Raw genomic sequence first — 18,083 nt, forward strand, 5'->3', positions numbered from 1 at the left:
CTACTGTGCAGCAGCTCATAATTAGCCATATATTTAATATCGATGATGGTAGATACGCACTAACGATTACGTTAGTAAATAATAATAACATTATGTGCGCGATATATGACGAAAAATCATAATATAGTTATGGTTGGGTGGCTGTGGCGGCGCACAGGTAAATTATGTAAACGTCGCGCAAAAAATTTCAGCTTCGTGAAGCGGTCGGGTGGGAGGGGCGGTTAGCGACGACGCCACGACGACGGATATTGAGAGCCGTCGCTGTCGCGTTTTCCCACTTGTACGCGAGTACCGCCGCCGTTTCTGCTCGACAACCTGCAGCCTTGTAACGGGCAGGCTATCGACGAATGTGAGCGCGGCGCATACGATAACATCGTCACGCGGTCGACGCTCGTGTGTCCGTCGCGCGTATTTTCGACGTCGTCGTACGCGTCACGCGCGCAGTCTGCGACGCGTCGTCGTCACTGCCGCCGCTGTCCGTTTTTCTTTTTCTTTAAAATATTTTTTTCAACTTTCTTTCGCTCTTGTGCGACCGCGTGTGACGAGGGCGCGCGCGCCCGCTTGGCGTTTATCGCGTGTTTGTTTACGTGAGCGCGCTCGTGTGTGCAGTGGTATTATTGCATTATTATAAGTGGTACTTATCTATATATCATACTAAATAGTATAATAAATGTGTATATAATACACGGGGTGTAGGGTATTTTTTTAAATCTAATAGCGTATAATAATATATTATATAGGTACAGACGTACGGTAACGCGAATAAAGGGCAACCACGGTTGCGGTTTTCCCTGCTGTGCGGTGACGTCACGGGGCTATTGTGCAAGGTCGTGAAATTCACTGTGGTAATCCCCTACACTGTTTATCATCGACTAATAATTATTAAATCAATTATTGGCAAACCGCGCGAAACCAAATAAAGCACTTTTAAATTTAAGTGTTGTCTGTTGGCAATCAAACTGTTTTGTAAAAGAAAACATATACACAGTATTACACTCCATTATACTGTATAGTATATACCAGGGGCGGCTAAACAATCGATTGAAATCGACCGATCGATCACAGACGATTTAAAAGTCAATTCTCCTTAGTTAAAATTTTTATTAATAATAAATCCTCCTCTTATTATATTCCAGTAAATACAGTCAGCAATAGTTGAATAAATGTCTGAAAAAAAATATTCTAAATAGATCATCATCAAAAAGAGTTTGGCCACCCTTGAGTTATATTATATATAGACTGTAGTAGGTACAACTTTGGTAAAACGTTTTGCATCCACAACCCATCCACAGCTCATTATTACTTGTTATAATCCGTATTTGACGAGAGAGTTTGTTGTGTCCTCTTATTATTATTTTTGATTATTGTTTTCAATATTTTGTATACAAATTAGTGGTTTATAGTACCTAAATAAGTATTATAAATTGACAAAAGTATTTATCAAAAAGTTAACCATATCAACTATAACGTTTACATTACATAAGCACTATAATATGTCTATGCGTTTTGAGAACACCTGCACGAATGAATACGTGTCATGTAAGAGGGGATAAATTTACTTTGTGAAAGTACCACGCAATTATACAATATTGAATTTTTTTTCAATTGAATCCATTGAACATTTCTATATTAAAATTTAAACAACGGAAACATTTTAAATGTTTTTTTGTTAATGGATAAAATATATATGATTTAAATAAAGAATAAAATCTCAAATACTATACAGTGTTTTTAAACATCCATTATCCTGGAAAATGTTAATCGATTTAGCTAATAATTTCTTTGTATTTAAGTAATATTGAAATAAGATGATAATATTGATAAAATAAATTAATATATTTATTTATTTTAGACTATGCTTAATTTGTATATTGTATACATGGTAATATCATCGCACTTTTTATTTAAAAAAATTGTGAAAAACAAATGTTTCCTTAATGATATCCACATCCTCCTTTGAATAATAATAATGTTTTATGACTTAGGAATTCTTTAATCCCTTTTATATTATTTAAAATAGATTTAGTATCTTAGACGATTTTGAAATATCATCCTCATTTTCATATTTTTAATTCGTGCTTAAAAAATCTTGAATCACCTACTTCTAACATAAAATTAAAATTTGGTTTATAAGTTTTGATTTTTTAATTGTTTTTAAATATCAAAAACACTTTTATATTTAAAAGACATGTGGATTTTAGTTGATTAATTTGTTCCTCGATGTACATTTATTTGCATATTATTCTTGTTTTATTAACCGTAAGAAATTGACTTATGAATAAGGTCAGTTAGGTATACGTGTACAAGTATGAAAAAATGACAACCAGACGTCCTGTATTTTTATTACCGGTTTTTATAGAGGTCAATGGCCGTCCTTGGTCATTTCTTCTCCATTTCCAAAAATTAAAGTACATATGAGATGTTGACGGTTTGTTTGAGACTTAAGTGCGTAAATGAATCACATGAACTAAACTTGTAGATAAACACGAAACAGACTTACAGTAGTACCTATACATTAATATTGTTTTGATTTTCCGTGTAAGCATTAAATACAATAACGTATAATATATATTACGTGTATAACGTGGGGTCCACGATGAGAAGAAAAGGCATATTAAATCATATTATATATAAAACATCTATGAACATATTATAATATGTATAGTTTAGTATACAAAGAGACAAGTGTGAAAGTATGCAGTATGTATATATATATATAATATACGCAACCTATAAATAGATATTGGTATAATATGACACGGAAGTAAAAAAGTGACCGTTAGATGGTTTAAAACTATTATAAAAGAAAAATAACATAAACTATATACTTTATAATATACATATATAATAAAACATACTTAATAATATAACTAATAGATACTTAAGCGAGGAGTGAACCATATATCCATAAACCAACCATAATATAATCAATAAATAATAAAGTTTTATTAAATATATAGTACCTATTATAGTGTACAATGTACATATTACATTATTTAAAAAATAATTAAGAATGCGCCAAAAATTAAAATATTTTGCTGATGCTTTTATGATAGTAGTGTTATCTATATTCTGTAGGTAATACAGGTCCATGTAATGTTATTTGTTTTATCATATAATATTTTAAAGAATGAAAAATTAAATTATTTTTCTATGAGATTAAAAAAGAAAGCATTATTAATTTTTTTAGTTCAAATTAGACAATTATAATAATAACATTATGATTTGTATCTATTTTTGTTCTAGAGAAAATTGCTTAACTGCATTTTTAATTTTATTCAAATAAAAAAATATATAAAACAAATATTTTTTTAAATCTTTAGAATTTTGAATTCTAAATTTTAACACCAGTAACATAAGTGTATAAGACTTTTTTTCATGTATAAATAATATATTTCTTATCTAGAATTTAAAAAAATAAAAGTTTAATTGAAAGCAAAATCATTGACAAAAATTTTGCTTTTAAGTATGACGTGTTTATGTTCTCATTAATTTTTATGAGGAAAAAGACAAGCATTTAATGTTTATATACATAATATTTTTATTGAGTATTAATGAATAAATCTTAGATACATTTTTTTGTGTAACTACTGCTAAATACTTTTTAAAATAAAGTGAAATAATACTTAATCACTTAATGTTTAAATAATAGATTCTGATATATAATGTGCATTATATAGGTGTTTATATTAATAATTAAAAAGAAACAGTTCAGTACTAAAAAATGAAAAGGAATAAATTTAATAACTTATTTAATAAACCTATTATAATATTTTTAACAAAATGGAAAATAGTGAAAAATGTGGTGTAATTGCATTTTTTTACAACAAAAACGCTTTTGCCATAAAATTATACTATACTCTATAAATAAATTTAAAAAATAATTAACATTAAAAATATGTTTAGATAATTGTTTATTTTTTAAATTTTTTTTTTTTTTTTTTCAAAAAATAGGTAATATCTAAACATACTTTATAATAGAATGATTAACATACAGATAGTTTAGTTTTAAAAGAATTGATTTAGTTACAAGTACACTTTCTATTAATTCGTCCAAAATTTAAATTTATATTTATATAAGAATCTGTACGAATTATTTAATATTTTAATATTATCAAACCTAATAAAATGTTCTTATCCAATGGAACGTTTATAGAATGCAAGTATTAAATATTAATAATATTATTGATTAAATTTTAAAGAGCTTATCACTCATTCAATTGAACTGGTATATCCAAAATTGAATTCCCCTAAAATATTCAAAAATTTTTACAAAACTAAGTAAAAAATTATAATATAGCTATATACCTAAATATTAGTTGATTGATGTTTTACTTATACACTATAACAAAATTTAAACAGATTAATTTTATTTAAAACATCATAACTTTACTTAAGTCAACATTAGTATAGATCATTAGATGCTTGCAGGTGTTTTCCTTCTATATATATGTATTCATATATTATATATAAATTATGTATGTTAAACGGTGTAAAATAATTCTAACATTTATATTTAAATATGGATAGTTAAAAAACTGTCAATTGTTCAAACTACAAGCGTTTCTAAAATGTTGATAATTTTTGTTGAATGTAATATAGTTATGATGGTGTGGTGTATATAGGATTTATCAATAATATATGTATTGTGGTTAATAAACAAATGTTTTTAATTAAATTTTATTCAACTACAAAAACATCATATGTATTTTATTAGTTAACTGTACGGCAGTAACTCGATAACACATTTATCTCATTGCAATTTTAGAATGACGGGTGTATGGATACTTGAAAGGTCAACTGGAGTTTAATAAGTTTCTAATTTCTATATTAAACCTTATAAGACAGTTATAAAGTCTCTTTATTTGAAATTTACACTATTGTTTTTTCCTAAAACTTTAATATATTTATCGTTAATAGTAACGGTTTGTTAGATTATACGCAGATATTCAAGTAATTCTAAATATTGCATGTTTAAAATCATATCCGTACGAAATGTAATACGTTAATTACATAATTTTAAATAAAGCATAAAATATATTAAAGTTTAATAATTTTAAGCTTACAGCAATAACCTATGATATGAAGTCCTAATACGATTATTTTCATATTTGAAACATAATAGATAATAGTAAATATTTTCTTTTTTCTTTATATTAAAAATGTATTTTTTGTTATGTAGTATTTTGTATAAGCTGTATATTAAAATTTATATTTATTGACATAGATCATAGGTGATTAATTAGGATCTATTTTAATTTTAAGAGTACAATAGTAGTTATATAATTTTATTTTTGTTATAAATAACATATATTCTAAACTAACCTAACCGTAAGGTCGAGTGTAATAGTTATATCAAGGCCCACTTGTTCTTACAATAAAATTAATTTATTTAAAAAAAAAACTGGATGTGTCATGTATGCACACTGCATAGTGTATAAAGCTGTAAGGTTGAACCCCCGTTTACCATTACCTTAACCATATCGTTACTTATATTATATTGTTATGCGATTTATTCGTTCATGCAAATCAATCAGATTGCACAGGTTTATTCCTACGTTGCCATATCTCAATCAAAGTAATAATAATATGTTATAAAGTTAAATTTTGATAAAAAAATTTAATTTTTGAATTATTTGAATTTATTATTTTCAACAAAAATATGACCGTCGTTTTTGTAATTTGCTGTCGTTTAAGTGAAATAAGATATTGTTTGTTACAGTGATTTTTAAAATATATATATATCGTAGATACATTTTAATCAATACAATTGTTTTCTGGTGTACCTAAATTTTAAACGTATTTTTATCTAATAAATCATTTTTGAATAATATTGATCATTTAACAATTACTGTCTAAAAAATGTATTACAAAACCTTATTTTGGAGAAAAAATTATAAGTTAATAGTTTTAAATAAAATAATAATTAATTTGTAATTTTGAACTTAAATATTTTTATAATTGATTAATAATATTTGTATTAATAATAAAAATGTTTAAACAGTGCTATAAACTAAGAAAAAAATATAAAATTCAAGAATTTTACTCCTGTGACCTAAAAATATAATACCTACTACAATTTTTATCATATTATATCACGCCAAATTGCTAATCATGATAATTAAAAATAAATAAATGTATTAAATGCATAGAAATTTAAGTTTGAATAATATTCAATTTTTAAATAACACGATATTATTTTTGAGATTTATTTAAATTTAATTTGATGTTTATTACTTTAGATATTTCACATTTGAATACAAGGTTATTCTATAAAATACACATAAATAATATATTCAATACATATTTAAAGATCTTGATCGTTAATTTTTTTACGGATAACTTAACATTTAAAAAAGTCCTAAAATTTCTTTACATGAATTTTAATCAGAGTTTTTGTTAAAATTTATAATAATGATATGCAAGTGCTTAGTCACTGTGAGATGAATGAAATAATACATAAGTGTTAAATTTTAAGATCTATTTAATACTATATATAATATCCAGATTTTTTAATTATCTTGTTAAACATTTTATTTTAAATGTAAATTAACAACTTATTTAACCAATAAATAACCTTTTTACCTATACTAAATTTTTTATTAAATCTTATTTTATTCATTAGTTTTTATAAATTACAACAAATACAAAATAATTTGATTTATTCAACTGTTTAAACTTAATTCTATAAAATATAATGATTATATATATTTTAATATAATTTACCAGATCAAGTTATTAATAAATGTATTAATTATTATTTAAAATCGATGAAGTAAATAGCATTTTTATTGCTTCCGATTTCTCATTTTGTGTCCTGTTGGTGCAATGCCAGGACAATATAAATTCGAGAAAATAAAAATAATAGTAGAATAAAATGTTTACAATGCAATAAAACTTCCTTTCCTCCTTAGGAAGACAAATGGGAAAATTGCCTTTAAAACTAGATTATTACAATAATTATTTAAATTAGGACTTAAATCAATATAATAAATTTATATTTTTAGTAGGTTTTGATTTTATTGTTTAATAGAATTAGTTTAATTCAATTAAATATGTATGTAACGTAGGTATTGCAATCATTCGGTAGGTAATAAAGAATCTGACCTAAATATATTGATGAATTATATTATGATTTAATATTATCATAACATTTATAAGGATAAAATAATAATACTACATTTAAATTGTATGGTGAAATGAGCTTATCTTATAATTAAAATTTACATTTACTAATCAAGCATATCAACAAAATATATCTATAAACTTGGCCCAACTACTTTACCCAATAAACTCCAAATATTTACCTAAAATAGCTAATAATTAGCAAGTAATGGCAAGTTATTTTTATATTTTATATAATTGATTTTCTATTTGAAGCCCACCCGGCAGAATATAGCTCACTAAATATAAAACACAAAACTAACTCATAAAATTGTTTTTGTTTTGTTGTAACTGAAAAAAGATTAGTTGTATGTTAACAATATATTTAAATTATTTAAATTATAATTGTCTATACTTAGTTATTAGTTAATAAAAACTTTTCATTTTTTTTTTTTTTTTTTTTTGAACCACTGTATGCGCTACTAACAAAATACTGTAATAAATAATGTTAAATTACGTTGTGTTATTGTCTTTAACAAAATAAATTTTGATTTAAATTTTTTTTTTTGTGCTGAGATAAGAAAATGAAACTATAGTTTTCAAATTTTAAATAATTATATTTTTACAGTTATTTATCTTTTATAATTACTGTTTATTTAAATTTGATAGAAACCATGATTTAAAAGACAATTTAAATTCATTATTTAAAAGGAAAATTTATCATTTTAATTTCGTATAACATACTAACATCTTATAACATTACTACCTACATTAATTTTATAAACGAATCATGATTAAAATGTTTACAATTTATAGTTCATTTAATCGATGGTTAAATACATTTAACATTATTTTATTCTGAAATATTATTTGCTTACTTCCTAGAAAAATATCTTGAAATATTGTTGATCAAACTAATCATTATGATTAAAGATACCTGTATAAAAAACTGAAACTATGGAAAATATACTATACCAAGACTTCTAGTGGCTAACTTAGTATATTTTTCCTATTAACAATTGTTTTTGGGGTATTTTATGGTAGATAAAATAAATACACAGAGGCTAGTCAAATAATTGAGGTACTATCTAAAAGTATAAAATAAATAAAATCATGTTTTACGTATGGTTTATAAATAAGTGGCAAATTTACTCAAAATTTGTATGTTTAAAACCGAAAAAACAACATAAACAGTTATCACGGTAGTTTATACTATTCTTCTAAAAAGTCCGTGACATATCCCAATAGTCCCAATTCAAAAGTGAGTTTATGCCAAGTGGGTTTTCATGGTGTTTAGACCATTGTATTTACACAGGAAATCACCTGTCTCATATGACTATTTTTTCGAGGACAAATAAAGGTAGAGTAAATATTTTATTTTAGAAACAATTCACGATTAAATGTTTACTTCCAGCTTTTCTATTGTAATTTGTTGACAAATATATCTCCATGTTTTTTTGTACGATCTATACAATAATCAATTAGCAATTTATTCACTTTTACAATTAATTTTATAATTAAGTCACAATTAAATAATTACTACATTAAATTATAAGCCGTTAAACTTATGATTTTCTAAAGTTTTAGTTCATTTGTTCCCTTGGAAATTATATTTAACATTTTTATTGGCAATTATTCAAAAACTTTTAATAATATATAGAATAATATACTTACATATTTGTTGAAGTTTTGAAATATTTTAATACTATGTAAAATTATAAACACTATTTTTTCAATTGCATAAAATGTATTTAATATAGTTTTAAATACAGATTCGTACAGTAAAATTTAATATAATTATTTGAACTATACATTTATTGTTTAACTTATGTTTTTTTCTTTTTGTACAAAGTACAATAATAATTATGTGTTTTGATAAAAAACTCAATCATTGTTTTTTTAAATATTTTGTTAAAATTAATTGTAGGTATTTTTTAAATTAATTAAGGCTGTATATTGAAAAATTAGTTTTTACAAAATACTGCAATTGAATGAAATTTATAAGTTTATAAAATGGAATATCATATCTATTCAATTGTTTTTTTTCCTTACTGTGTTGAAATACTCAATAATAAACAAGAGTAATACGATATAAATCTTTTTTTTGTATTGTATTGTAATTAATATTATTGCCGTCAGTATACGTATTGTAATCAAGCAATAAAAATTATTATCACAACTGGTGCACAAACACTAAAATATCGAGTATAATGTAGGATTGGAAAATAAAATATGTTGATGGAAACATGTATATCTCTGCATGCCAACAGGAAAATAATATTAAAATTTATCATATTATCTTCAATGTGTTTTTTTTTTTTTAAATAAAATATTTATTTATCCTTATAATTGCCATCAGTTTTATAGTTTAAGTATATTAGATATATTTTCTAAGTATTAAATAAATAAATAAAATATCTAAAACTAATAATTGTAAATATTTTTTCAGTGTAGATTTTATTAAATATAGGTATAGGCAATAAAATATTGACTTTCACTTTCCTATTGATTTCTTTTTCTTTTTTATGTATAGATTACAAATACTCTAAACTTTGACAAGTTAATTAATAAATTCTGATTGTTAATCGCAATATATTTAGGTGCATAATTTACTTATTTACTCTTTATAATTAATTATTGTTCTTAATAAATTGATCATATTTTGAATTTTATTTTTAAAAATAACAATTGTTTTTAAGTAAAAGTGACGAATTTATTTTGTAGATTTGTTTGTATACTTTCAATATAGGTAGGTAAATTAAATTAAGTATATTGAAATATACATTTACAATAGGTTTTTCAATATTGTTTTATTAATTATCGTTCGTATAGTGAAATATCACTTTTTTTTTTAAATCGATAAAACAAATTATATTTTAGATTTTTATAATAAGAAATTAATTACATTTGATATCAAAAAATAATTCGTTTAATGGATTAAAAACTAAAAATTAGTAAATGCCTAAGTAAATGCCATAATTTCTTTGATACTTTCTATATTATTATCATAAATTGTAACTTTGACCAAGATTGAAGCTCGAATATCATTTAAATCATACTCATACAAATTATGTTGTTGAAAATAATTTAATTCAAATTTATTTTTGTAATATTTATTGAATATTTACTGGAAACTTTGGAAATAAAATTTGGAATTTAAAATAAATAATGACAATCAAAGTTAATGATTATTTTTCAAAAATACATTTGCATTTAAGTATTTTTAATTTTATTCATTACATAAAATTGCATTTAGTTTATGTTTAATTACCTGTGTGTATTATTATATATTATATTATATTTTGATTTATCAAATATTCAAGTTGCAATATTTCAAAAATAAACATAATAATTTAATTAATCTAAGCTTTAAAATTACATTTCACTAATTACTTTATCAAATTGTTTTTTAATAACTTCTAATTTGTATGATTATATTGAATAATGTATACTTCATGTGATCATAGTGTATACTTTTTGAAATAGGGTGTGTCAATATACTTACTTGGCACACCCCGTAGCTCCGCCTCTGACAAATATACTGTGGGTCTAGGTCATTGAAAATAAAATAGGTTTTATATCAATTCTTTTAATATTATTGACTAATAATTTTATCTTAATTAAAAATTAAAATTTTAAAAATAATTCAATTATATATCACAAATAATGTTATTATCGTTCAATTCGATCATAATAATTTGTTAATTGGGTATCTTTAAATAATAATATTATATGTATACCTCAGCCCTAGAATTAAACTCAAGACAACTGACAAGTTATTAGAAATCACATTTGGTATCCTTTTTAAATGGTTGCATTTTTTGTATAAGAAAATTAATATTATTTTTATCTAATTAGAGATTACAATTAATTCTGAATTAGCAATAATTATTCATAAATTAAAAATTAAAATGGGACTTATTTAATATATTTAAAGGATAGAATTAAAAATATTAAAATATTAAAATTTAAGAAAGAATCAGTATTTTATATTACATTTTTTTTTGTTATCTTAGTTTTAAATAATAATTGCCATTATCAATTATTTTTCTTTATAAACGTATTTCAAAAATATTAGTGCTAATGTTATGTTATTATCAGGTGTTTATAAAGAAATATTATTTTTATATAAATTATATTTATACATTTAGTAAGATTTCTATATAGATGTTATAACTATAATTTTTGTATAACTTAGTAATTAGTAGTAATAATGTTAATACTAGTACTATATTAAATTTTAAAACGATAGATAATTCTTTATTCAACAAAATATAACATATATTTAAGAAATTTAAAGTCAATATATTTTTAGGCTATTGCCACTTCAAACTTTGCGATTTTTGAAAAAAATGCAAATTTGAAATAGCTTATTGTATTATATTTTTAACTACTTTAGTACATCATCGTAGATAGTAGGCGGGAACCCTTCATGTCCGTATAACATGTCATTAAAACGTACGCGATGTTACATTACCTTCGTCATCGTTGTAAAACGGTGTTTGCGTGAGTAGTGGGGACTGCCGTCGGTCGCTACGACTTTTCTGATTATCCGCGTTCAACACGCCGCTAATCCAGTTTGCGGAAACTACTCTCTCGCCGCGCGCGTCACAACGGTGTGTGTTTACAGTGTATATTTTATTGTATATTTTTATCAGTGATATTTTATTCGATATCGGGGCAGTTTTTGCCCCCGCAATCCCTTACTACGCTGCGGTTCGCCTTATGTATTAACAGTGATTTTTTAATTAACCGTTACTGTTTTTTTTTTTTTTATACACAAATGTATAGGCCACCAGACGAACTGCGTGCCCATAGCAAGATGTCTTGGGACAACCCAAGGGAGTACATGCTGAAAGGAGCTACGCCACTAAAAGTCAAGTGAGTACCTCATATTTTTTACCGCACACGTGAAGTTTAAATTTCTCAATCATCGATATACTCTGCAATACCAATGGTGGAGAAATAGATAATAAGAATAGGAATAGGAATATAGTAGGTATTCATATTACTGTCATAGTTACGTAGTCCAACAGCTGTTCATGACGTCACGTGTTGTCACAGTAGGCAACAGCCAACAGTATCGTCCCCCTAACTAACGACAATTTTTGACATTCCAAAGTAAATTTTTAGCAAATTCAATTTTTTTCAATTTTATAAATATATTGAATTAAACACAACATAATACTGTAGATTTAATAATTATTAATATTCAAACCTATGCTTAGATTTTATACTCATTCACGTAAATCAAAATAAATTAAAATACTATGTGATTTGTCTATATAAAAAGTTTATGATATTATCTTTAAAATAATGAATAATAATCAAAATTGATATCAGCAAGAACAAAAAACTTGTTAGAAAGTTAAAATTGCTAGTTCTAAAATCAATTTTTATTCTTCAGGTTTCAGTTCATTATATTAAATAATATTACCTCATTTAACTATTGTAGAATTGGTATATTAAATACTAAATCACTCAATATATAAAAGAAAAGCTTTTTTTAAAAGACTCCTTATTTCATAACGAAATTTTAACTTATAATAACTAATAAAACTATTAAGAGCTTCTTTGAGCGATGGCTACTTATATCACTTAGCCGTGTATTTTATATTATTTATTAACAATATATTATATTTAAATTGTTATTAACTATTACTTACTTCATTGTGTATTAACACATTTTACACATTGTAAAAATGTACATAATTTTTCTAATTTGGAAAGATATTGGATCATTAATAACATTTTTTTTTTGAATTGCAAGAAAATAATTATAAATAATTATTAAATTTTATTTACGCGTTTATCACAGTAACAAATTATATCACCATATAAACAACAGATAACATCAAATTTAACAAAAAATAGGCAAGTTAATATCTCCTCTACTCTATAGTAGGTAACGAATGGGTCACTGATGCAATAGATGTGTTCAATTTTAATTCAATGATATATAATTGCATACAAAAAATGATTCTAAGTGATGATCTGTCAGTCTATATCACTAAGTTATCACATAATATGTTTTTTGATATTTTTATTGATAAATGATATATTATTTAACTAAAAGAAGTTAAAATATTAAAAAAAATTAAGTTATGAAATGTTAACATTAACATTTGGTAAAAATTTTATTTATCAATAATTGTTGAATTATAATAAAATAAATAAAATAGATTTTTTCAAATACTAGTTTTATATAAAAAATTTTGTTTTTCGCAATTTTTTTACTTTTGACCTCTTTCTCCCAAACATCAACTAAAATTTGATATCCAAAACAACATTTAAAGTTGAAAATTGAACTGTTTTGACTGCCCCCCAAAAAAAAAAATAAAAAATATATATCATTGTAAAATCAATATATTTTTCGATCCTCTCAAAATCTAAAATTAGTGTTTTACGAATTACAAATGATTCCCAGCTAAAAGACTTATTCATATCAATTTAAATCATTTTGTTTAGAACAAGTTATATACCAATTTTCAAAATTATAAAAAGTTATTTGAAAGTTTTATAAAAATTTGTGCTATTATCTATGAAGTTTATTTCATCAACAAAATAACTATAATCTCGATTTAGCATTTTTCCATACACGTAATTTTAAAATTGATAGATATTGATAGATATATAATTTACTAATATTTTTGGAAAACGACCACGAATCTGAAAATAATACGTATCTGAAGAGTCACGTATTCTTTTAATCTTTTTATGGTTTTTTATCTTCATAATTTATTTTAGCATTTCTATAAATCTGCTCTTATTTTTTAAAATTTAACATAGCAATACTGTTTATTGGTTTAATACCAAAAAAAAAAAAAAAATATTACTCATGTTCAAAAAAAAAAAGCTATGGAAGACTTATTACCCATATTTTTATTGTTATATAATTTGGATAAAATTTATTTATTGTAGCACGGGTGATATAAAATTTTCGTTTATCGATATGCATATAAGCACTTCAACTACAATAATAAATGGAAATTAGGGATATTTAAATAAGTCGTTTTTAACCTTTAGAATTTATATAACTCGTCAATAAATTTTACTATACACAAATGAATGATTTGCTAAATATATTATACATATTTCGATTAAGTGATAATCTAATTAGTAATTATTAACATGTTTAATTTAAAACAATGGTATGTCAACGAATTATAATATTAGGAGAGTTGTATATATATTTAAATTTTGATATATCTTAGAATTTAATTTAAAAAGTATACAAATAATTAACATAACATATGAGGATTAAGTAGTTATTAAGTATTATTGGTATTGGATAATATAAAATTCATTATTTAGAATTTAAAAATAATAAATTAAGAGTATACTGATTATTTAAAAAAAAATATTAGTTACTATAAATAATTAATATTTATATATGTATCAGCAATAATTCATGAAATAACTATATTTTTTAGAGAATGTCCAAAACGTTTTAAGTTGTAAGTCGATGTCTAAAATGTATCGTTACAACATAATTTAAGTTTATTAAGAATTGTTATAAATTATAACTTAAACCATTGTCTTGGAATTATGAATATCTAAGCTACGAGTGTTCTAAGAAATATTTTAAACTTAGTGAAGTGTATGAATGTTTCTATGTGATTTAGTTACTTATTACCTTTGATAAGATAATTTGGAATCGATTGACTTACCATGAGCGCTTATTTATGCTTACCTATACCATAAATTTACTAGGTACAAAAAAAAATCTTCTGGATTTATGTGGATATATGTGTTTGGACAGTACCTATTATTAGACCACAGTGATTTACAAAATAAAATTACAAAATAAGATAATAGATCAATAAGTGTGCCTGTCATACTAAGTATAAACGCTAGTTTCAACTAGTTTTTCATAACAAAATAAATTTGAATGATTATTTTAATTTAGATTAAATAAATATAATTTGTTTAAAAAATGTCTTCTATATTATCGTTTTACCAAAATAGCATCAACTATATTAGTATCACTTAATAAGTAGTTAATATTTATATTTTTAGGAATATTTTTTGTACTATTTTCTACATACCTAGTATAAGTTTCATTATTTCCTAGTCACTCTTTACAAGTATTTAATTAGTATTATTAAAGGCGACGTAATATAAAAAAATTAAAAATTAATACAAGAAAATGAGCAATGACTACTATATAATATACATATATGTTTCATATCATAAATTTTCTATCCTTTTATATTTTTATAAGTTAAATATTTTAAGTATAAATATTTTTTTAATTAAATTAATGAATATATTTAATATAATTTGTAATTGCTATAATTATTATTAAAACATGAGTTTGCTCAGTGGGGCCCATTATATATTGTACACTATATTATGTTATATATATATATTTATATTTATATGTAATATTTTGTATTTGCATTAAATAATAAATAACATAAAAAATACATTTTATAAATGGTTATTCATTAATTTTTTTTATATAAATTTTAATTGTTATGTATATAACTAAGCAAACATGTATAAAGTGTTTTGATACTAAATGTATTGAATTACAACTGTACAAATTGAACATACATTGTGCAGCTTTTAATATACATAGAATTAAATTTTAATAAGTGTTAAGGTAGTATTTAATGTAAGTATCTAATGGAAATTAATCAAAAATAAAATTTTTGAAATTATAAGCTATTTTGTTGAAGATTAATAATATAAGGAGGTACCAATGAAATAGTAAAAAAAAAAAAAAAAGTAGGTAATCTTAGTTTAGCTTTTTTTTAAATAATTTGGCCATTGATTATCCTCACCACAAAAAATCCAACTCATAACAAAAAATATGTTTTTGTACTAATCATTATTATTTGATGTAGAATCACAACTTTAAATTGTGTAATATGTGTATGTACATTTATATAGTTTTAAAAAAAAAACAATAGTTATATTGATCTTAATTTATAAGTAGATAAATCTGTCTTTCTTTAAAACATAGGTATTCGATATTTTTATGAATAAATAAACTTTTATTTAAAAAACTAATTTACATAGATAAATCATTGTAATTAAACCCATTTTTTTAGACTCGATATTATAAAATAAACACGCAAAACAATACTAACGTTTATTTATAACAAACTTAAGAAAAGACAATTTTTTTAAGTAAATTATTATTGATTTTATTAAATGAAAATTTCTCACTTAAGTAGAAATTTGACACATAACTTTTGAATTTATATTTTAAAATTGTATTAGTTATTTTCTTTGAAAAAGCTTTATTTATTACTTTTGTTTTTCGTAAATGGGATCTATGGGATCTATTGAAATTTATACAAAATGCTGAAAATTTGTTACTATAAAACAATAATTTTAATTCCGACGATTTATTACAAAATGTATTATTTATTTTGTTTCTCATCGTCTTCATTTAAAATCATTTATTATTAAATTATCAGCAAAATTAAATTAATAAACATGTTACTCATAATAAATTAAAAATATAATTTTTAAATTATAAATATTCGTATAAGGGTCAAAACAGTAAACTAGTAGTAGAGTACAGTGAAATAAAACACGAATATATTCATAATTAAAATATGTTCAACATAATATATGAAAGTAAAAACTTTTAATAAGTAGTACAAACTTACAAATACAATTCCAATTGCTATATTGTACATTAAATAAAGATTAAATCTTTAAATTATTTAAATCTAAATTATTTATAAATTACAAAAATAAACTTTTATTGTGAATTGAAGATGCACTAATATTTAAATATTTTAAAAATCAAAATAAATGCAAAAAATATATTTTCATCAAATGTTTCTTATTTACTGTTGCATTAAAGTTAACTCCGTGCTAAGTGCTTTAATCTTATTTTATAGTGGTATTTAAGTTTATAAATACCAATATTTCTACCAAAATAGTAGGAAAGAACATTTTAATTGTATAAACCATTTATATTTCTAATACTAAAATGAATGTACAAATCACTTATATGGTTTTCTCTGTAGTCTATATAAATCTAAATAATGAATTTAATTTATCTATATATTTACCCAAAAATATATAAATAAAAATTTGTTTTTGATTATTGAACGTCTTATAAAACTTATAATGTTCAATAGGAAAATAGAATTCCGTACAAAATCATTATTTTTCGAATGATATGATTGGTATAAAAATTATTTATCTTTGTTTTTAAATTTATTGTACAGATAGACGCTATGTAATTTTATATCATGGTGAACTAATCTATAGGGGTACTCAACTCAATATTCTACCCTATATACAAATTATGCTTAAGTTAAAATTATGTGTTTAAGTATAAAATTACGTTGTTAGTTTTATAAAATAATTAAAATTTAAAACAAATTAAACTATAACAACTACCTTTGATTAGAATATTAATAGTTAAATAAAACCAACATATTTATGTAAAAACAACTTATTAAATATACAAGTTTTCGCTATTAAAATTGAATTTTTTTATTTTCTTGATGTTTACAAAACTTGACCTTCCAATTTTTATATTTAAAAAAAATTGTGCATATAAATTTTTGATACTTTTTAAATTACGAGTACTTTAAGTAAATTATTATTATTACATTTGATTATTAAATGTAATAAAATTTGAACAAATAACGCTCTTAAAAATGTATGTGATTTTATATTAACGTTTTTTTTTTTTTATCATTTCAATAAGAAAGCTTATAAGGAATAGTGTACAAAATTATCAAACTTTTGATTGAGATTTTTAATGTTTAATGTTTATAAGTAAGAAAAAGAGCCAAAATTTTAAAATACATATCTACCTAAAAATGCTAAATACTTATCGAAGGTTTTAAGTCAATGATTATAACTTATTGAATTAAAATAAAACAACAAAATCAGTTTTCCTATAACTTTTCATAGTATTTAAGAAAAGCACTAAGAAATGTTGATACTTTTTAAAATACAAATAAATTCAATAGGTTTCCAACAGAAACTATCTTTAAAAT

General features: G+C 22.8%; 1 protein-coding gene across 3 annotated transcripts in view; it reads left to right on the forward strand.

Moving 5' to 3' along the window:
* The first annotated feature begins 452 nt into the window (after positions 1-452).
* The window catches only part of LOC112603710 (AF4/FMR2 family member 1-like), a 137,186-nt gene continuing 119,555 nt past the window's right edge, over positions 453-18,083 (forward strand). Inside the window, exons 1-3 of one of the 3 annotated variants that reach the window (XM_025352417.1) lie at positions 453-634; positions 741-845; positions 11,896-11,985. In XM_025352417.1, coding sequence (XP_025208202.1) covers positions 11,927-11,985 — 59 coding nt within the window. In that variant the 5' untranslated portion in view covers positions 453-634; positions 741-845; positions 11,896-11,926. Of the gene's footprint in view, positions 635-740; positions 846-11,709; positions 11,986-18,083 lie in introns of those variants that run through there. The other 2 variants (XM_025352416.1, XM_025352414.1) reach the window with 2 other exon arrangements.

Source organism: Melanaphis sacchari, unplaced genomic scaffold (genome assembly GCF_002803265.2).
Source record: "Melanaphis sacchari strain LSU unplaced genomic scaffold, SCAv2.0 Contig10_pilon_pilon, whole genome shotgun sequence".
Lineage (NCBI taxonomy): Eukaryota > Metazoa > Arthropoda > Insecta > Hemiptera > Aphididae > Melanaphis > Melanaphis sacchari.